The 22,919-nt window shown below is 35.2% G+C and overlaps 2 protein-coding genes across 4 annotated transcripts in view; one reads left to right on the plus strand and one right to left on the minus strand.

The window, feature by feature from the left end:
* DNAJC24 (DnaJ heat shock protein family (Hsp40) member C24) overlaps positions 1-2,185 on the minus strand; it is a 52,200-nt gene extending 50,015 nt beyond the window's left edge. The window contains exons 1-2 of one of the 3 annotated variants that reach the window (XM_029956266.1): positions 2,066-2,185; positions 1,124-1,301 (exon numbers count right to left, since the gene is read on the minus strand). In XM_029956266.1, coding sequence (XP_029812126.1) covers positions 1,124-1,234 — 111 coding nt within the window. In that variant the 5' untranslated portion in view covers positions 1,235-1,301; positions 2,066-2,185. The remainder of the gene's footprint in view (positions 1-1,123; positions 1,302-2,065) is intronic. The other 2 variants (XM_029956265.1, XM_029956264.1) reach the window with 2 other exon arrangements.
* A 50-nt stretch (positions 2,186-2,235) lies between these two features.
* DCDC1 (doublecortin domain containing 1) overlaps positions 2,236-22,919 on the plus strand; it is a 400,051-nt gene continuing 379,367 nt past the window's right edge. Inside the window, exon 1 of the mRNA XM_029915553.1 lies at positions 2,236-2,278. Within this exon, the coding sequence (XP_029771413.1) occupies positions 2,240-2,278 (39 nt within the window). The 5' untranslated portion in view covers positions 2,236-2,239. The remainder of the gene's footprint in view (positions 2,279-22,919) is intronic.

Genomic DNA, 22,919 nt, shown 5'->3' on the forward strand with positions numbered 1-22,919 from the left:
CTACATAAGTGATGATTCTCTATCCCTTTTGTAAACTGAGTTAAATGGAGACCATTATAGTTACTGACATTGGCATAATAAACTTCAAAATATAGGTTGAAAAAAATTAAAATAACCATTCACAAAGACACTATGTACTTATATACAACTCATTTCATAAAACAATGGAGTTGTGTGGAAAACAGTGTATAAATGGCCTAGATGGATGCTATTCAATAAAAACGCAATACAAACAATACAAAATATAAATGCAAGCCACATATGCAATATTAAAGCAAAATACCAATTAAATAATTTTTATATTTTCTATTATATGCAAATATATCTACGTATATTATGTAAAATATGCAAAACAAAGACTCAAAATATGATTGCCTCAATATGTAATCAACATAAAGTTTAGATTATTTTATATTCACGTTTTGTACTAAGTCTTCAAAATCCACTGTGTATTTTTTATTTATTTATTTATTTTTAATTTATTTTACTATCTTTATTTATTTTAGAGAGAGAGCAAGTATGAGCAGGGGAGGGTCAGAGAGAGAAGGAGACACAGAATCTGAAGCAGGCTCCAGGCTCTGAGCTGTCAGCACAGAGCCCGACTCGGGGCTAGAACCCACTAACCATGAGATCATGACCTGAGCCGAAGCTGGACGCTTAAGCCTAAGCCACCCAGGCACCCCTGTTTTACAATTATAATAAATTTCATTTTGGACTAGGCATATTTCAAGTGGTCAATAGACACATGTAGCTAGTGGCTATTGGATGCTAACACTGCTTATTCTAAGTATTTTATGTGGACTATTTCATTTAATCCTCTCTGAAGCACATACAGGGGAAAGTAACTTGTCCCAAGTTCCTACAGCTAGTGCTAGAGTCAGAATTCCAAATCAACCTGCATGACTCATATCTCCTGCTCCAAACCATGTTTTCCCATCTCAAAGTTAATAAAAAAAATTTTTTTAATAATATTACTAAAACTTTCAACTAACCAAATTAATACCTTACTTCCTACTTTGATAACATATATTCATTTTAGGGAAACCTAAATTTCCAGTCACATTCGAAAAAACTCTCCCTCGTCCCCCACTCCCATGATTTAAATCTGCAAGCAAAGACTTACCAGTAATATGAGTTTTTGATACTTTTGTTTTAGGTCTGACATACTTGCAGATGGGTCTGCCCCCAGGATGCTGTACCAATCCTTCTTTGGTATCTGCTCAAATGCCATCATCCATTGAACAAGAAGTGGGCCTTCTCGGATAGGCTTAATAAAAATATTGATGACGAATCATTACAGTCTGCAGGATCGAAGAAATACGCAAATACTTTTCTAAGTTCTTTAATATTTAGTTGAATAAATCATGATTACAATACAATCCTGATGAAGCGTTTATTTTCATTTCAAAACGCCCCAAGAATCCCATGTATAAGTATCAGACAAGTATGGAAAGTGTGTTACAGGTTTCATGACATACACTTATATCTTAAATCAATGAATATACAACAGCATTAAGAAAAAAGAATCCGAAAATGAACCCGAGCGGTGATGACCTCTAAGAAGGTATCTGTGCTAGTCTCATGGTAAAAGCGGCACAGTCTTCCCTAAACACGCTAGAGAAATTTAATAAATGTTGACAAATTTAAAAAATGTTGAAAGGAAAACATAACCGTAAAGAACTAAAATGAATTTGGGAGCATTCCCTCAGCGTTTCCATTTCTCAGCCTTCACATTTCTTCCAGATTACCTCGAAAGAATAACATGCGAAAGAGCCAGTCAGCATGGGCCGCAGGGAGACAGCAAGAATCCCTCGGTTTCTGGCGCTCCCAAGGAAAGAACGAACTGAAACTGCTCACAGGAGGGTACTTCAGCCTCCAGACACAGAAGAGAGCTCGCCTGGAGCCCCAGAAATCAGGCAACCTCCTCGCACAACTGGCAACTTCAAGGGATGGGGGTGGGGAGCTCCTCAAAATTGAGACTTGTGAACCCACTGTACTCACAGCGGCTGTACCACCCAGCCTTAGGCGGATACCCTCTGCTGCCTTTACTCAGCATCAAACTCACCGAACTTCGTAAGATTCCTTAGCATCCACTCCACGCCCGCAGTCGGCCAAAACCCGGAACCGGCTTCTTCTTCCGCCGGAAATCATTGCTCTGTCATGACTACGTTTCTAGTCGAGCTCTTATGGCCGAGGCACCAAACGCAAGGGGCGCTCCGCCCTCATGGACGCGGTCGCTATGGTAACCAACCTCTGTTTTCCGAGGAGTTTACCAGCAGTAAGTGCCGGGGTTGTGAAAAGAGGTGTCTTTCGCCTCATTCTAACTCCCTCTTGTCCCAGCTCTGCGACTGGGGCGTCTCTCCTCTCCCTCAGGAGTACCCCGATTCTCGGGCTTCCTCCGCCTTCCTAAAAGCTTCCTCCGCTTACCCTACCCAGCGCTGCTCCCAATCCTTTTGTGGTTGTTGATGGTTCTTTGGCGGGTGGGGGCGGGGGAGAGGAATGGTGGAGTAGGGGGATGTGAAGGATGAGATCTAATTCCTCCCTGGTCGCTACCCTTCCCTTAGAATGTTCTCGTTCGAAAATTAAGAGAAAACCTATGCCGACTGAAGTTTTTCTTTTCATTTTTAATTGTTTTTTTTCAGGAAAAGATTTTTTTTTCTTTTTTGAGAGAGAGAGAGAGAGAGAGAGCATGTGAGGGAGAGGGCCTGTGAGAGAGAGACTGAGAGAGAGAGAGAGAGGGAGAGATCTTAAGCAGGCTCCATGGTTAGTCCCAGCCAGTGGAGGGGTTGGGATGGGGATGCACCCCAGGACTCTAAGCCAAAACCCAAGAGTCCCAACTCTCAACTAATTCAGCCACCCAGGCCCCCACCCTGGAAAAGATTTTCAACCTGTTTCTTGTAGATCTTAGCCACTGTAACATCTAAAAGTACGTTCACATTTACTATCTCGCTTCACTTTCTCTTTAGCGTTTTGAGGCTAGTAAGGCAGGTGTTAATAATTCCCATTTTGTAGAGGAGGAAACAAACCAAGCATCAGGGCCAAACAGCTAATTGTATAGCAGCAGAACAGGATGCTCAGTAAGTCAACATATTACCAGGGAAGCCATGCCCTCTTCAAGTTTATGAAAACGTAGAATAAACCACTCCACTTTGATGCATTCCAAAAGACCAGTTAGGATTTTTTCTTGTTAGTTTTTTTCCCTTCTTCATTCTCCTTTTCCTTCTGTTCTTCCCGTTTATTACCTCTATACTGCTCACCTTATGTTGACCTCTCTTCTTTGCATTGTACCCAGAGGTGAAACTGTGTCTCATGATTTAAATTTCACTTGTGGTTACTGCTTAAATTTGTTTTCCTTTTTCTTCTTTATCTTTCTTCTACCAAATCTCAGTTTGAGAAGCAATCAAGATAAACCTAAGTACATTAAGTAAAATATTTTAGTATGGTCAAATTGTTTAATGATGGTATAAAGAATAACTGAATGACACACGAAAGTTTGAAAATCCAAAGCGAAAAGTATAGGTTGAGTTCTCCATAGATTTTTTTCATGTTTAAGTTAGAGACTTATGCTGTCATAAGCATTATGCTGTCAGAGGATTTGATTTTAGTCCTGGTTCCAACATACCTTCTGTGTGGCTCTAAGAAAATACCTTACATGACAGAATTGTGTTTTTCTGAATACCTTCCCTGACACACCGTTGAACTTTTAGCCCCGAAGCACCCCCTTTCCGCTGCTTAGTCCTTCCTCATATAGACAGTTATGCTCAGATCCTCCAGTTTTTACAGCAAGAGCATGTAACTTTGACTTTTGATCCCTTAGGGTATTGTGCTTTCTTTTATTCCCTTTTTTTAGCCAAATTCTGAAAAGTCTGATCACAGTACCTTCATTTTCTCAATTTACTCTTTAATATTTGTGTGTGTGCTGCGTGTGTGTTTGTATATACGTTTGTATGTATTTACTTAGGTTTTAGATAGTAAGAGATACACATTTTTCCCTAGCAATTCCCAAGTCCTGTGTCATTTCCTCGGAACGTACTTACGCTCACATCACTAAAGCATACTTTAGTTTGCAACTTTTTCTTTCGTCTCCATAATGTCATTATTCCACTGAAATGATCAATAACTTATTGATGGCATCCAATATCTAGTCTCTATTTACATTTACTTAGTTGTCGCAGAAATGACTTTTTATCATTGGTTTGCTTGATCATGATCCAAACAAAGTCTACACATTGCTTTCGACTGTTATGTCTCTTAAGTATCTTAGGTATAGCAGCCCCACTTCAAGCAGTCTTGGTAATTTTTTTTCTTGTCCTGCCATTGGCTTTTTGAAAACCCAGATTAGTTGTCTTACAAACTGAATTTGTTATTCCAGAATAAACTTCTTAAAACACTTTTTGCCTGAATCTCTGCTCATTTTTCTTCATTTTTCATTTTCTAGAGCATTATTGCCCAATAGAAATATGATGTAAGCCACAGATACTTCCCAGTAGCCACATTAGGAAAGTAAAAAGAGGTGAAATGAATTTTAATAATATATTTTACTTACTATATATTTACTAATATATTTGGAGTATGATCATTTCAAAATGTAATCAATGCAGAAATTATTAATGGTATTTTACATTGTTTTTTCATACTAAGTTTTCAAAAGCTACTGTGTATTTTACCAGTACTGCTCATTCTCAGTTTGGACTTGCCACTTCTCAGGTGCTCAATAGCTACATGTAACTAGTAACTGCCAGGTCTGGAGGATAAAGTCTTGGGGTGTCTGACTGGCTCAGTCGAGAGAGCATTGTGACTTCAAGCCCCACGTTGAGAATAAGGTTACTGTAAAAAAATAAATAAATAAATAAAATGGAAGATAAAGTCCTAACTCCTTAACCTGATATTTACGTACCACCCGAATATGATCCTTAGTTTTCTAGCTTATCACCTATTAACCTCATACATGAAACATTTAAATGGCGAGATCTTCTCTTGGTACTTCATCCATAATTTTGTTCAGGCAGTTCTCCTTATACCATCTTTGCTCTTTGCTTCCACCTATTAATTTGATCCCTCCTTCAAGACCCATCTCTTCCATCAAGACTTCAGAAATTAGTTCTTCCTCTCAATTTTCATAGCAAGTGCTGTGTGTACTCCTCATTTGCACTCATCCTATCTCACAGGGTGCTAGTCTAAATTTTGGATGTATGTTCTGATTCCCTAATTCCATAAGATCTGAAGGGCAGGGACCCCTCTCAGAAAAACTAAGAACCAGCTATCTTGCCACATTTCTGAAGTTGATGTGTATCTATAATAGTTTTGTTTCTCACTATCTTATTTTTAGAAGGTAATTTATCCACTTTTTAAAAATTTTAAGTATGCTCCACACCCAATGTGGGGCTCTAACTCATGACCCTGAGATCTAGAGTCACGTGTTCTGCTGACTAAGCCAGCCAGGCGCTCCAGTAATTTACCCATTTTATGTAAAACTAACATAGCAGAAATATAAAGTATGTTAGCATAATGGTTAAGAGCATGAAGTCTGGTGTTAGATGGCATAGGATTGAGTCCAGGCTCTGTCTCCTACTGGTTATATGAACATTTTAAGTTAATTAATCTCTATGCCTTGGTTTCTTTCTCTGTATACTAGTGTTAATAATAGTATCTCCCTCTATGTCTGTTGTGAGGATTCAGTGAGAAAATAGTGCCTGAGGCTAGTAAGTACACAGGAAAAATTAGCTTTTTTTTGCTATTATTAATAGTGAAATATTTGTTGCTCAGTTTTGGATATTAGAACATTAAGAATTAATAGCTGTATTTTAGGAATTTCCAAACAAAGCAAATGAAAACTTCAAACTATTGTGTTGAAAAAATGAAGCCAAACCCAAATGTTTGTTGAACTATAGTTTGTAGATAAATTAAAAGCATGTGCAAACCTCTTAATTCCTATGTCATCACCATCTAACATAAGCCAGGTAGTCATATTTTAATATTTAGTTTCAAGACGATTGATCAAGTACTGTATCGAGAATTAAATGTAGATGTAAGTATAGTTATATAGATATAGATATGGCAGGGGTTTAAGACCCTTGGTTGTAGTGATAGTAAAAAAATCACATTCTTACTCAATTCATCACTTTAGTACTTATCTGCCCACTAATGTCTATCACACATTAATATATTCTTAATTTGAGATCCTATTAGTAAATTGTACTTCTTATTGATGGATAATATTTGCAATATATACAGTATATTTCTGCTATTTTTATCCTAAGATTATATTTACTTGTCTCTTTTTACAGGTTTCACCACCAACTCTTCTTTAATTTTCTTGCTCTTATTTACCTCTGAGTTTTTAGGATTTTCATATCACTGAACTAAGCTGTATTTATTTTTAAAGTACCACAAGCTATCATGGTTATGTTCTGAAATTAGACGATTGTCCTATAGCAACTTAAAATCTACTGGGAAGATAGGAAAACCATCAAGAATTAACTAGTGATGAGATAAACACACACACATGCACATACATGTAGTACATATAGAGCTTTCATTCACTTATTCAATCAACAAACCACTTATCCAGTGTCTACTGTGTGTCCCACAGTTTGTTACAAGAGACACAAGACAGTTGGCAGCAGCCCTTATAAAAGCTTAGAGTTTATCTGGGTGAACAGACAATTAAAGAAGCAATTGAAATAGCTGAGGAAGTATTATGTCAGAGGAAATATGGGTTACTAAATATGACAGTTACTAACTTACAGTTAATGTGAATAGAATAAGGCAGATTACCAGAATGATTGAAATCCTTGACTCAAAATGAGGCTAATCCAGGAAGATGCATGGAAGTATTAAGTTTCAAATATTTAAATATTAAGTTTTAATGGAAGGGAAAGATGAATGGTTAGAATTACAAAAACTTTTTTTTTCCTGTTCTTTTGGCGTGTTATCATAATGCTTTTAGACAGTATTGAGAATCAGCCCTATTGAACAATTCTACCTCATCTTTCAGAAATGGTTTTTCACTTTTGTACTTTTTCCCCTCACTGGTTGTCTTCACTTGATTTATTCTCTCTTTTGTCTTTTCAGCAATAATTATCAGTGAACATTCATTGAGTTGGAGCAAGGCAATGCACTAAGCTGGAAAGACAAAGAGGTAAATACTTTGGCATCACACGTGTTGCTGTGTTTTTCTTGTTTGTTTAACTTCATTTGTGTCAGTATTCTTTCAACCTTGTTCGAGACCTTTCAGAGGTCTTTATCTTACCTGGAATTTTTGTTCCTGTGTTACTACCTCTTCAGATCTGATGTTTTAATCTTTCCATGAACCTATTAAAGATGCCATCGATAATCTCTCTTCTGTTTCTCTTTAGTAACTATAATAAATATTATCCCCCCCATTCATTTCTTTATGCCTTTCTCTTTGTTCTTATGACCACTCTGGCTTTTCTGTGAGCTTTCCAATTACCTTGTAATTTGAAACTTTGTGATGATCTCTTCCAACCATGTGGTCATATGTATTTCTATCCTTTTTTTAAATTCAATCTTCCTTCTCCATTTTAGTTTTTTAAAACTGATTTTTTAAAGTTTATTTTGTTTTTGTCGTGTAATTGACTCACAGAAGAAAGGTTAATCTGAATGATCAAGGGGTGTTAATTTGTGGGTTAAAATGTGTTAAATAGTTGATATGAAGTCTGTTTAAGTCAATTAGAGAGTATAATGAAGATGTTTCCAGAGTGTTATAAAGCCTTTTGAAGTTAGCTTGGAATTAACTCCTATATTCAACCATGGCACCTGGCCGAACATGCCACTGCACTTAGGTTTTTAAATCTGTATCTATTCCAGTAGGTATGAATAGATCTACATATTTTCAAAAAGTCTGACTTTATTGTGAAGATTCTTATGTTTTGTTGTAGGAAATAAATTCATGATTTAATTCATGGTTAGCATAATGAAAAACATGATTCCTTTCATATTTTTTTCAAAAATAAAATGCAACTGGAACATAGCCAACAAAACATTACTAGGTTTCTTGTTTATATACCTTTTTGTTTTTATAACTAGATTAGTGTCATTATTAGAAATGTTTTGATACTAAGTATTTCATATATAAAGGCAGCATTGATAGAGACATACAAAATTTGGTGTGATCCTTTACTGATTTGTTTCCCCTCTGAAATTATTTGATGTAGGATTATGAAACATTTCAGCATTGGTTAATATCTTTAAAATTTCAAATTAATTAATGTTATGTAGAGTTTAATAATGCTATGGTTGGTTGCACTTGGCTGGCTCATTTTGGAGAGCATGTGACTTTTGATTTTGGGGTTGTGAGTTCAAGTCCCACACTAGGTTTAGAGATTACTTAAACATACGATTTTAAAAAGGAATAACGTTATGGTCAATTTTAATAGTAGAATATAATTTTTGTATAATGATAGAATTAAGATGAATGGCACATGACAAATTCAACAGTTCAAAATCTGTGGAGGTATGAGGGTAAAAATCAAATTTTATAATATATTCTTTACTTAGCATTAGGGTTACTACAGAACATTTTTTTACATGTGTCAGTTTACTGGTAATAAACACATTTAGCATTTCAGCTTCTTCTTGCAACCTTTCAGCTTAATTATTTAGAGACTGATGAAAAACAAATCTTATATGCTAAAGGGACTTCTGTAATGATGGATTAGATGCCAAAATAATGAAGCCACGTGGCTTAAAAAATATACTGTAGATGTTTTCTGATGAAAACAGATGAATGTTTTCTGATGAATTTCCACAAAATACCATATTTTAAAAATATTTTAAGCAATTCATAGTATTATTTGTTAATCTACTGTAGAAGCACCATGAGTATAGTCTTTTGTAGTTCATTAGCAATTTCTTTAATGAGTTTTTTTGTGTGATAGATAAAGTAACAGACAAATGACAGATTGTTTGCCTTTAATGATTTCCCTGTTTCAAGCCCATTACAAAGCAATTAGAAATCTGACAGCATTTTCACTCTGCATTACTGATCATCTAAAGTGATGAAGAATGAGAGGTGATGAATATTAATTGTATATTTTCATATGATTATCATAAATTATTACCTTGTCTCATGTGCTGCAGGTGAAGCAGGAGCATTAGAGAAAGACAGTCAGATATATTAATTTGAAAGACTATATGATTTTTGTCTTTGTAGTATAAATCCTGACCTGCAGTGTTAATCTCTTTGAATTTTAACTTAATTTTTGTTTTTATTTATATTTGGGGTAACTTAAATCACTGTTCTTATTTTTGTATGAAAATAGGAAAAATGATTTCGTAGTGCAATGTACATATGTTATTTAAATTAAGCATTTAAAATATCAAATTTAGAAAATGAGATAGTAGGGGCATCTGGCTAGCTCAGTCAGTGGAGAATGCAACTCTTAAACTCAGAGTTGTGAGTTTGAGCTCCATGTGGGGTGTAGAGATTATTTAAAAATACAATCTTTAAAAAAATGGGATAGCAAATTTTGTTGATACATATATACAATATTCAGATATATCTATATATTCTAAGTATATTCATGATATACTTAGAAATAGATCTTATGTTAGTCTTAGCCTAAAGTCAGATATTACTACAAAAGAAGTAAGATAAGAAAGTGTAATCATATGTAAAAGAAGATTTTTCTAGGTCCTCTGGAACAAGTCTTTCGGTTCCAGTCCATGGTATATACTGTTTCCCAGTGTCTTGCTTCAGCTAGGTGAGGCTAAACCTGTCATCAGGATTCACGTGCTGTTGTTACGTGGTTCCCAGCCTTGGACTTTTGGAGCAAAGACTGGTACAGAAACTAGATAATAATCTTTAATACAGGGAGAATTGGCAAGCTTACAGAATTTGAAATGATTAGAAATATATTTGGTTAGGGGCATGTGGGTAGCTCAGTCCGTTAGGCATCTGACTTCAGCTCAGGTCTTGGTTAGGCATCCGACTTCAGCTCAGATCTCCCGGTTTGGAGGTTAGAGCCCCACATCGGGCTCTGTGCTGACAGATAGCTCAGAGCTTGGAGCCTGTCTTCAGATTCTGCATCTTCTTCTCTCTCTGACCCTCCCCTGCTGCATTTTCTCTCTCTCTGTCTCTCAAAAATAAAAAATTTTAAAGATATAATAAAGAAATATATTTGGATTAATTAGACCAAAGTAATTTATATTTTGATATCTCTCTAATCACAGGTATTGGTTGATATTCAATACATACTTAATGAATGAAGTTGAATTTCATTGCACTAATAAGACTATATCTTGCTTCAGTCCCATCTTTTTTACCTTTTTGCTGCAGTTTGCTCTATAGCATACCATCTCTTAGGCATGCCATCCTTTATCCATCTTTATTTAAGAATTTTATAATTATATGATTCAAAAATCAATAAAAATGAGGGGTTTTTTGTTTTTTTATGTTTTTCTTTATTTTTGAGAGACCGTGAGAAACAGTGTGAGCAGGGAAGGGTCAGAGAGAGGGAGATACAGAATCCAAAGCAGGCTCCAGGCTCTGAGCTAGCTGTCAGCACAGAGCCTGATGCAGAGCTCAAACCCACAAACCATGAGATCATGACCTAAACCAAAGCCAGAAGCTCAACCGACTGAGCCACCCAGGCGCCCCTAAAAATGAGTTTTTATATGCTTCTTAAAAATCATTCTCCTTGTTTTGTATTTCATTATATGTGTATTTACATATGTGTATATATGTGTGTGTGTATATATATATATATATATGCATACGTACATATATATGTAATGTGTATATATATTTTCCCATTTTCTATATATCAAGTAAAAGTGCCAGGCTTTCACAAATGAACTTTTTGTGCTCTGGAAAGTTGAAGAGAGCCATCTGAAATTCATTGCATATTTACTCAGTGACAATTCATGTATAATAATGATAAAAGCAAATTGTCAGTAGAAAAATACTGAGATTCTTACATCTAATAGCTCAATTTAATAGTATTTTTACTGGCTAGGCTTTCCAAATGTATTATCCTTTATATCTGATGACCTTCCAATTTATTTTTTCTACAGTGACCTTCATCGTCTATAAAGCAGGTCCAACTAGCACAGTTCACAGAATCAGAATGGTGATTCCCAGTGCCCTCACTCCTTTCTGCTGGTATTCCTCATCTTAGTGTTAGTCTAGACTTTAAGTTGATTTTCTCTATAGCTCAAAAAATTCCTCTTTTCCTTTCTTCCTACTTTTCCCCTACCTCTCTTTCGACTTCTAACATGCTATCAACCAACATAGCTACTTGACTTTTAGCTAAAGTCCCCCCTTCTAATTGGTTTAGATATCATAACATATGATACTGCTAAATTGTAAATTATAAATATTGCATCTTCTCTGATACCTGGGAGTCTCCGGAACACATTCTACCTTATCTAAAATTTCTTTCTTAATGCAGGATGCAGAACTTAATACAAAACTGAGGACTAATATTTATAATTAACAAACACTTTCACACATTATGTATTTCCTCATTTGATCTATGTAACAACTCTATAAAGTAGGTAGGGCAGATACTAGTGTTCTACCCATAAGGAAATAAGACTAAGGAGGGACCAAAGCAAGATTCAAACTCAAGTTAGCTGACTGCACATCTTTTGCATTTTCTGTCACCCTGCCTTAGTTTCTATATGTGAAATCTCTTCTACTAAATGACTAAAACTTTAGAGATAGAAGAACTTGAGAGCTCGCCAGTGCTATCATTCTTCCTTATGTATTTGTTTGTTTGCTTGTTTATTTATTTATTTTTAGTCATAAAAAAATGAACCCAGGAAAGTTTAGCATTTATCTCAGGTCTGGCCCAAAACTAAGATCAGAACTCCAGAATTTCTAAAAAAAATAATAATAATAATAATTTAAAATTTAAAAAAAAGGATGGGAATGCCTGGGTGTCTCATTCCATTAAGTGTCTGACTCTTGATCTTGACTCAGGTCTTGGTCAGGTCATGAGTTCAAGCCTCTCATTGGGCTTCCATGCTGGACGTGAAGTTAAAAAACAAAAACAAAAGACAACTCGAAAATATCTTGGCTTACTGCCAGAGGTCTTTCCCTTCTAGTTCACTGCCTTCATGTGTCCTGACCTCTAGAACTAGTTTCTTTATTTTCTTTATTTTTTCTTCAGTTAATAAAATAATTATTGATGATAGTCTTGGCTTGGTAAATACAAATATTCCCCGATTCTTAGTAATTTTTAGTTATAAAATAAAGTCAGTTTTATCTGGCAACGCTTTTTCATAATGTAGAAACATTCTAGAATGTTATAGGATGAGAGCAGAAGAGAAGGATTTGGCTGCCTTTTCTTGGAAGAGTCTCCTTGCTTACCCTGCACAGATAATGTTCAAGGGACACTCTCCTCTCTAGCTGGAGAGCATCTCTGATTGATTACATGGTATTTCGGCTTAGAAAAATAGTTAAGATCAAACAAATAATTCAGGGACCAAAGTTTTTTCTTCCTAAAATATATTTAAATAGTAACAGAAGTTGGGAAATCAGGGCTGTTAGTTACATAATGAGGAACAACAATTATCCTAGTCCAATAGGCAGCTCAGTTCAACATAGCAGTTAGCTCTTGTCGATTCTGGAATACAGACCAAATGTTTTACTTCCTTTTTCAGCTGGCACCTCTTTCCACCATAGTTATGCGTCTGACCCTCTTTGTACTTAGCTTGGTGGTCATATGCCACAGAGATGTCTCTTCTTGAAAATTGGGTTCATTTCTTGGCTCCACACCCTTGATCTTTTTTACGTGTCTTCCTTTTCTAACCAAATAACAAGCTATTCTTCACTATGTCAGTGTTTTTATGAGCAATTCCAGTCAATTTTGTTTTAATGTTTGTTTATTTTTGAGAGATAGAGGGAGAGAGAGAGAGCACATGCAAGCAGGAAAAGAGCAGAGAGAGAGGGAGACACAGAATCTGAAGCAGGCTCCAGGCTCTATCTGAGCTGTCAGCACAGAGCCCAACATAGTGCTTGAACTCATGCCTCAAGATCATGACCTGAGCAGAAATCGGATACTTAACTGACTGAACCACCTAAGGGCCCCTGCACTTCAATTTCAATACCATTTCCTTACTTATCACTTTCTCTAGTCTCAGACATTCCTTTTAATTTTATTCACAAAGCACTCCCTCTTTCCTTATGAAAATTTCTACCTAAAATGGATTCATGTCTTATCCCAATGCAGCATCACTTAGTTGAAGCAACAAGCCTTTTAAGATCCTTAAAGAAAAGCAGGGTCAACAACATCTCAGGAATCTAATGTATGGAGCTAAACATAAAGGAGGTCAAGATTCCTAACTAGTCATCAAAAAGACAGTTCTGAAATAGATCCTCAAAACAGAGGAAATGTATCAATAGCCACTGGTTTTGCCATGAAGCCAGTTCTTTTTTCTTAAACATTTTTGCTTATCCTGGATTGGAGAATAGAATAAAAAGGCTTACAATCCTGAAATAGGCTATACTACTCACTTCTTACTTGATAATATGACCTGTCATTCTATCAGAAACAAAGAAACCTAGTTCATTCGGTATACATGGCTTTCAAGATACTCTGTTGTTCGTTTTCCAGTATTTCATGCCCTTCTAGTGTTACTAATTGATTGTTTAATTTGTTATTACATGTTTCCAGGTAAAACTAAGCTAATTACCAAAATAATTCTCCCCTTGTTTTAAAGATTGGTATGTTTTCCCCTTTCCAGTCTCCAGGGATGTTTTTCCATCACTTTAAAATGGTAAAAGCAGGGGCGCCTGGGTGGCTCAGTTGGTTAAGCCTTTAGCTTCAGCTCAGGTCATGATCTCACGGTTTGTGGGTTCGAGCCTTGCATCAGGTTCTGTGCTGACAGCTCAGAGCCTGGAGCCTGCTTCAGATTCTGTATCTCCTTCTCTCTCTGACCCTCCCCTGTCTCTCAAAAATAAATAAAAAACATAAAAAAATAAATAAAATGGTAAAAGCAAAGGGACATAGTTTAAAAGATTGGGAAGAAAGAATGACAAAACGATGGGTATTGTTGTTGTTGTTCCTTTTGTAGGAGTCACATCATCTCTATAACCTATTCTATTCCGATAGTCATAAATATTTGACTAATGTCTTAATTCATTTTTTTGACTTCTTAAAGTTTAAATTTCCTATCTGCCCTAGGGAAAAAATTGATTTCTCTTCAATAAAAGTAAATAGGATCATGTGTATGTTTGATAAGGATGTTTCTCTTTCAGGCTAGTTCAGTCAGTCCTTAGCCATTTGGTGCATGGCTTCTCCATCAAGGAGTTAGCACCGGGAAGCCATGGAGCACTGCTTTGTCACCTCTTATTTGGCTTTCTGCCTAGATGGCCATCTTTTAAAATTTTTGAATTCTCACTTTAGGAGAATGTTACATAATAGTTGTTACAGAAACAAATTGGAGGTCCAAATTAATGTAATTGGATTTGAAGGATTTGTTTTCCAGTAATAGTTGAGCAATTTTCCTGTTCTGTTTTGGTTGGCTTGCCCCACTGCCTTTCAATAAGATTTCAAACTTAACATCATATCTTATAACACTGCCCCTCTGCAGCCCTATAAAATAATGTATGATAAATCCTCTTAGACTGTAAGTGTAAAACTCAGAACACTTTATCAATATACTTTCTGTGACTTCTAGCATACCAATCAAGAGGAAGATTATATTTTAACAAATGGAGAAGAGAAAGAAAGGAACTCCTTGAACTCCAATTTAGCATATTGGCATAAATATTTTCAGGTCATTGATTCAAGTAGTAGCTCATGGGTTAGTATTAAACTTCTTGGGCCTTTCTTTGTGATCAACAGAGCTTCCAGCTTTTCATGGTCATGGTCAAGTGCTACATTTAATGCATGTGAATAATAAACTAATGCAAAATAAAAGGGAATTTCATGCTTGTGAGGAAAAGAAGTTTATGCAATTTTATCCTTACCTAAAGAACTAACCATTAAAGAAATATGAAATCAAAGGATTTTTTTCTTGTCTTCATTTTGGAAAATTGACATAAAACCCTTAAGATTTCCCATTTAGTATTTTGAAACTTTCTTGAGCCTGCTTTATTGCTACATGATAACCTTTTATTTCTAAAGCATTAGATGTTTCTCTCTCTAAAAAGGAAGGTAAAGCAAGGGTTGAATAATCTTTTACCTATAAAATATGCATATTTATGAAAAAAGTGTATACATTTGAAAACTGGAAGGTATTTTTATGCACCTATTTATTTGTTACTATGGCAACCACCACACTGCCTAGTATTTATGTTGTCTAAGATTCAGAACACCTTTTCAGAAAAATAAATATGCTAGCCCATGTACTATATTTATTTTGAAGCTTAGAAAAATATTTATTCTAATGCATATTTTTTCAAGAAAGATAGCAATAAATAATGTAAGCTTCAACCTAGTTAAAATAGTACCTTTTCTGGTGTATGTTTTTAAAATCAAAATAATCACTTTTTTTCCATCTTACAAAGATCAGAATAAAAATAGAAATAAGAACTTTTAAAACTTATGAGTCAATCTTAAAAGGTGGTCTCTTGATTTTTCTTATTTTTAGGACTTAATATTTTGATTCATAACAAATTTCTGATAATATTAAACAAGAACACTTAGATAAAATATTTAATACTAGCTACATAAATCAGAAAATATAAATAGTTTGCATTTTCTGATTACAGATGGCTCTTTGATATCTATGAATAAAAGATTTGTATTTTGCATATGAAATGAAAGGCCTGGTGGTTATTATTTTTCTTAGTTTATTTAAATTATTTTCTGACATATGTGATTTATACATATAATTTCTTAATGTTAAACATCAGAATGGAAGTTATGAAGCATAAAATCAGACATGTTTCATGTCACGTATTACCTGTTAAGAAAAACTGCAATTCAACATTTAAGTACAACAGAATAGTGAGCATATTGTCTCTGATACTTGTAAACAGGATGGATCTGCAGTTTCACAGTTTATGTTGACAGTATCTTTGTGGGAAATGTAATTATCAAATGAATTATAACATGTCCTAGTATTAAGATTATTAATAGTAATTTTAATTGCCTTTTGCAAGATAATTGGATATGTTCTCATAAGTATATGGGAAAGGGAGTATTGGGCTAATTAGATATTTTGAACTCAGTTATCTTTAAAATACCTCAAAGTTTAATATGTATTCTGTATTTTAGAAATTCTTTTAGTTGAATGGTTTCTAAGTAGAATTAAAACAACTTATAGTTCATAAAAATATCTCTGATTATGCTTTAATATTCCTCCTTGAGTATTAATATGTTGAAGAATTTATATAATTATAGTTTTAAAAATTAAATTTTTACTATCAGAAAATTATTCTAAAATTGGTCAGGTTAAGAAATAATGGCATGAGTGCTATTAGATGGGTTTTCATATACTATTTCTGGTATCAGTGTACCCATGGGTACATTTCTGAAAACAGATTCAATTTGCAAATGAATATTCACAGCCTTAAAATTGTTCATACACTTTGATCTGGGAATATAACTTCTTAAACTGCTTAAAGAATTTTTCTGTGGTATGGCCAAAGGTGCATGTAAGAACCACAGCCTTGTTTATAATAAGGAGCATTTGGAGCAACTAGCTAGCGTATTAAAAAAATACTAAAGGGACTTCTGGGTGGCTCATTGGGTTGAGTCCGACTCATAATTTCAGCTTAGGTCATGATGTCATGGTTTTTGAGATTAAAAAAAAATTTTTTAAATAACAAAATATGTTTTAAACAAATATTTAATAACATAAGAATATTCTCATTCAGTGAACACAATTCTATAGAAACTACATATATGGCCACACTTTTGTTTAAAGTAAAGGCTTTATCTGTAACATCATAGATGAATGTCTAAAAGCAAATATTAAAAAATTATAATGATGGCTAACTCCAAGGGTAGGAGATTATAAGGGACTTTATTGTTTTGTGCTTTTCTTTCTAATCTCAGTATGGCAGATAACTCCAATTATCATCATTCAAATTGTTTTTAATGGGTTAGGTTAATTAAAATTGTATTTATATTCATTAATGAATCTTCAAATAGTGTAGAAAAATGTTTTGTTCAACAATGAATTAGTTGCCTATTTTCTTTATTTTTTAGTTTTGTTTAAATATAAGTTAGTTAACATCTAGTTTAATCAATGAATTCAGGAGTAGAATTTAGTGATTTATCACTTACATATAACACCCAGTGCTCTTCCCAATAAGTGCCCTCCTTAATGCACATCACCCAACTTAGCCCATCCCCGTCCCCCCAACCCCTCCAGCAACCCTGAATTTGTTCTCTATATTTAAGAGTCTCTTATGGTTTGCCTCCCTGTCTGTTTTTATCTTAGTTTTCCTCCCCTTCCTCTATGTTCATCTGTTGAGGTTCCCAAATTCCACATATGAGTGAAATCATATGATACATGTCTTTCTCTGACTTATTTCACTTAACATTAATACCATCTAGTTCCATCCATGTTGTTGAAAATAGCAAAATACCATTCTTTTTGATTGCTGAATAATATTCCATTATATGTATATGTATATGTACACACACACACACACATATATATACACACACACTACATCTTGTTTATCCATTCATTGCCTGTTTTTTTTTTAATGTTTATTTATTTATTGTGAGAGACACTGAGTGAGCAGGTGAGAGTAGGGAGAGAGGGAGAGAAAGAATCCCAAGCAGGCTCCATGCTGCCAGCACAGAGCCTGACATCGGGCTCAAATTCATGAACCATAAGATCATAACCTGAGCAGAAATCAAGAAGCAGAAACTTAATCTACTTAGCCATCCCATCGCCTCACCCCCCATTTGTTGTCTATTTTAAAGTCTGGGAGTAGCTGGTACTTAAATATTTGATGGATTGAATGGAGTAATGATGGGATCAGGAATTAACAAAGTGATTTTAGGGATAACACATTTGGAGGACCACAAAGATCCCTTCTTTATGTTTAAGTAAACTTGATTTTTTTTATCATAACAATGGGTGACAGAATAAAGAAGTGGTAAGAATATGCAAGAACTGCTCTGCTGACCATAGTTCTGGTAGCAGAGAATAAGGTAAGAAGTTGGATGGCTGGGCTTACCCTGGTATGTTTAGTTCATATAGTTGTATAATTATTGCTACTAGAACAAAACATTCCAACCGAAAAATAACTTATTTGAGAGTCTGGAACTCAAGTCCTTAACTTTCCCAATTTTTTTCCCCAATTGAACTATTATTTTTATAACACAAATTTTGATATCATAGGTTTCCACTGGAATACAATTATTAAATTATAAAATTGACAAAATAGAGCCTCCTACAGTAAGCTATATTTCTGTTGCTGAAAAATTCATTAAAAAATAATTAGGTGATCAATACATATTTTACATGTTTATACAACACAAAAAAGGTAAATTTCATGAAGAAATCAAGTGTTTTCCTTCACTGAATTGAATGGTCAGCCTTCTGGGACAAACTGTGAGAGATGAGCCTTTACAAAATAAGACACCTGAAAGGACAGCCTAACACATGTCTTCTAATAAGGTCGTTATCTTGGACAATGTTTTAATGTACCTGAGGGTGCAACCACAAGGTATAATGGCTTTTACTGTCATGTGCAGACATCGGTTCAACACTGCGGGTATGTTAATGGCAGTTAAATCAGTGAGGCAAAATCAGGTGAAGAAATATTGGTACTCCATTGCTGAAATGCTACAGTCGTCCTCAATGGACAGATATACATTCTGACTAGATGAAAAATGGCCAAGAGCTCTACCTAATTTCCAAATATGCATTGCTTGAGACTGGCCTTTGGAGGTTAACTCCGACTTTTATCCCATTAAATATGTACAAACTATCTGTGCTGGAATCTAGAAAACAATGACCTGAAGCCTTTTTTTAAATTAAAGCTTTTTCACAGCAAGAATGAAGAAAAAGTACAAGATTTCCCATAAAACCCTACCTTCACTCATACACAGTCCCTCCCTTTATCAGTATCCCCCACCAGAGTGGTATGTTTGTTACAATTGGTAAACCTACATTGACACATTCTAATCACCTGGAGTCCATAGTTTACATAGGTCTCACTATTGGTGTTGTGCATCCCATGGGTTTGGACAAATGTTTCCATCATCATGGTATCATGTGTGGTATTTTCACTACCATAATAATCATCTGTGTTCTTTCTGTTCTTTCCAGCCTCCCCAAGCTCCTAACAACCGCTGATCTTTTTAATGTCTTCACAGTTTTGCCTTTTCCAGCATGTCATATAGTTAGAATCCTAGAGTACATAGCCTTTCAGATAGATTTCTTTCACTTAATATTATGCATTTAAGGTCTCTTCATATCTCTGCATGCTGTAATAGCTCATTTCTTTTTAGTGCTGAACAACATTTCATTGTTTATTTACCCATTGAATTCAGATCATCCTGTTTGCTGTCAAGTTTTAGCAAGTATCAGTAAAGCTGCTATAAACATCCATGTGCAAATTTTTGCGTAGACATAAATTTTCAAATCCTTTGATAAATGCCAACAAGCATGATTGCTGAATCATGTGGTAAAAATATGTTTAGTTTCATAAGAAACCATCAAACTATTTTCCAAATTGACTGTACCATTTTGCATTCTCACCAGCAATGAATGAGAGTTCCTGTTCCTCCATGTTCTTGTCACCATGTGGCATTGTCACTGTTGTGGATGTTGGTCATTCTAATAGGTGTGTTAGAGGTATTGTGTTAATGTAGTTTGCATTTCCCTTATGACATATGATGTGGAGCATCTTTTTGTATGCTTATTTGTCATTTGTATATCTTACTTGGTCTGGTGTCAAAGTCTTGCCCGCCCCCTTTTTTAAAGTTTATTTATTCATTTTGAGAGAGACAGAGAGCAAGGGCTGGGGGTAGAGAGAGAGGGAGAGAGAGATCAAGAGTCACATGCTTCACTGACTGAGCCAGCCAGGCATCCCACTTTGTTTCTTAAATTCCATAAATGAGTAAAACCATAGGTATTCTTTGTTCTCTGGCGGATTTACTTCACTTAGCATTATATCCTCTAAGTTCATCCATGTTATTCCAAATGGTAAGATTTCATTCGTTTTTATGGCTGAGTAGTATTCCATTATATATATACATATATGCCACTTCTTTTTCCATTCAGCTGTGGATGGATACTTGGGTTATTTTCATATATTGGCTATTATAAATAATGCTATAATGAACATAGGGCTCCATTTTTTTTTTGAATTAGTGTTTTTATTTTCTTTGGGTAAGTACCCAGTAGTGGAATTACTAGATCGTGTGGTAATTCTATTTTTAGCTTTTTGAGTAATCTGCCTACTGTTTTCTACAGTGCCTGCACCAGTACATTACCACCGACAGTGCCCGAAGTTTCATTTTTCTTTATGTCCTCACCAATACTTGTTATTTCTTGTGTTTTTTTTTTAGCCATTCTGGTAAATGGGAATATGTTTTAAATTTCAAATTCTACTTGCATTTGACTTTTGCATTTTTAACTTTGAATCATGCAATCTTGCTATAAGTGCATCTGACGCCTTTTAAGATGAGGGCAATTCCATACTTCTTGTCTTCTTGTATCTTTCTTCCACATGCATGTTTCCTTCTGTTCCTTGTATCTCACTCCCACTAGAAGGCACCATATAAGGTGAGTTTGAATATTCCATTATGCTATACGAGATAAGGAAATAAATGGGCACCTGGGTAGCTCAGTCGGTTAAGTGTCTGACTTTGGCTCAGGTCATGATCTCACCATTCATGAGTTCAAGCCCTGCATTGGGATCTGTGCTGACAGCTCAAAGCCTGGAGCCTGCCTCAGATTCTGTGTCTCCCTCCCTCTCTCTCTCTGCCACTTCCCCCACTTACTCTGTCTCTTTCTCTTAAAAATAAAAATGTTAAAAAATTAAAGTAAAACAGTTATATACGGCTTTTAAAGTTTTTTTTAATGTTTTATTTATTTTTGGGAGAGAGAGAGACAGAGCATGAACGGGGGAAGGGGCAGAGCGAGAAAAGGACACAAAATCGGAAACATGCTCCAGGCTCTCAGTTGTCAGCACAGAGCCTGATGAGGGGCTCGAACTCAGAAGCCATGAGATCATGACTTGAGCCAAAGTCAAATGCTTTACTGACTGAGCCACCCAGGAGCCCCCATAAGTCTTTTAAGCGTATTTAATAAAATATAAATTCCATATAAATTTTTAAAAAGTTTTGTTATAAACATTTTCAAACACACAGTAAAAAATAGTAAAACAAACCCTCATGTATTCTTTACTCAAGTTAAACAACTATCAATTTTCTTCTATTTGTATTTATACTCCTTTCTACTTTTAGGAGTGTTTTGAAACAAATCTCAATCATAGTTTACTTAAAAATACTTTGGTTTGCATTTCTAACAGATAATATTTATTTTAATACCATTTATTCATACCCAATAAAGTTATTTCCTTAGTTTCAATAATGCCCAATTTGTGTTCAAATGTCAATAATTGCCTCAAAAATGTATATCTTATTAAAGTTGGTTTGTTTGAATCAGGATCTGTTTTTGTTTGTTTGTTTGTTTGTTTTTGAGAGAGACAGAGAGTGCGAGCAGGGGAGAATCAGAGAGAGAGAGATACAGAATCTGAAGCAGGCTCCAGGCTCTGAGCTAGCTATCAGCACAGACCCCGATGCAGGGCTCAAACCCACAAACCGCAAGATCATGACCTGAGCCAAATCCGGACGCTTAACCGACTGAGCCACCCAGGCACTTCTTGAATCAGGATCTAAATGAGGTTTATGCATTGTGTTTGGTTGATATAATTCTTTTTTTTAATTTAAAAATCATTTTTAATGTTTATTTATATTAGAAAAAGATTGAGAGAGAGAGAGAGAGAGAGGGAGAGAGGGAGAGGGAGCATGCGCATATGCAGGGAAGAGGCAGAGAGAGACAGAGACAGAATCCAAGGTAGGCTCCAGGCTTTGTGTCAGCACAGAGCCCAACATGGGGCTCCAACTCATGAGCCGTGAGATCATGGCCTAAGCTGAAGTTGGACACTTAACCAACTGAGCCACCCAGACACCCCTGGTTGATATAATTCCTAAGGGTCTTTACACTTATAACATTTCTCTATATTTATTTTCTATGTCATATCATTTAACATGTTTCCCTACCTCCCATATTTCTTACAAATTAGAAGTTAGATCTAGAGACTTGGTTACATTCAATAGTTTGTGGCAAGAATGCTTCATTGGTATTCCTATGTTTATAATCCCTGTGGAGGGGCACCTGGGTGGCTCAGTGGGTTAAGCATCTGACTTCAGCTCAGGTCATGATCTTGCAGTTTGTGGGTTCGAGCCCCTCATTGGGCTCTGTGCTTAACAGCTAGCTCGGAGCCTGGGGCTTGTCTTCGAATTTTGCGTCTCCCTCTCTCTGACCTTCCCCTGCTCATGCTGTCTCTCTCTTTCTCAAAAATAAATAAAACAATTAAAAAATATTTTATTTATTTTTTAAAAAAGTTAAATGGCTGACTTTATTTTTTTGAATATAACACAATTTATTTTTTTAACATAGGCAATTATTTTCCATCATTTACAATACAGTAGTTACAATGACACTCCAAACAGAAAAGCAAAGTAAAAAATCAAAACCCCAACTTCTATTTCATGTAATTAGACTTATACAGAAATTAGAAGGTTATGTAACAACTAGTTAATCACCTGATTTCACAGCTATCTGAAGTGGCAATCGTTATATAGCAGCTTATCTATGATACATTCAAGATAAATGATACAATTTATTACTTGCCTATAAGCTGCAACACAGCCTGCTTAATGCCTTTCCTTAAATTCCACCTCTATGCTACAATATACATGAGGTCCATGCAAAAAAGTAGCAACCTTTTATGTGGGAAATGG

The sequence above is a fragment of the Suricata suricatta genome, chromosome 11 (assembly GCF_006229205.1).
Source record: "Suricata suricatta isolate VVHF042 chromosome 11, meerkat_22Aug2017_6uvM2_HiC, whole genome shotgun sequence".
NCBI classification, from domain to species: Eukaryota; Metazoa; Chordata; class Mammalia; order Carnivora; family Herpestidae; genus Suricata; species Suricata suricatta.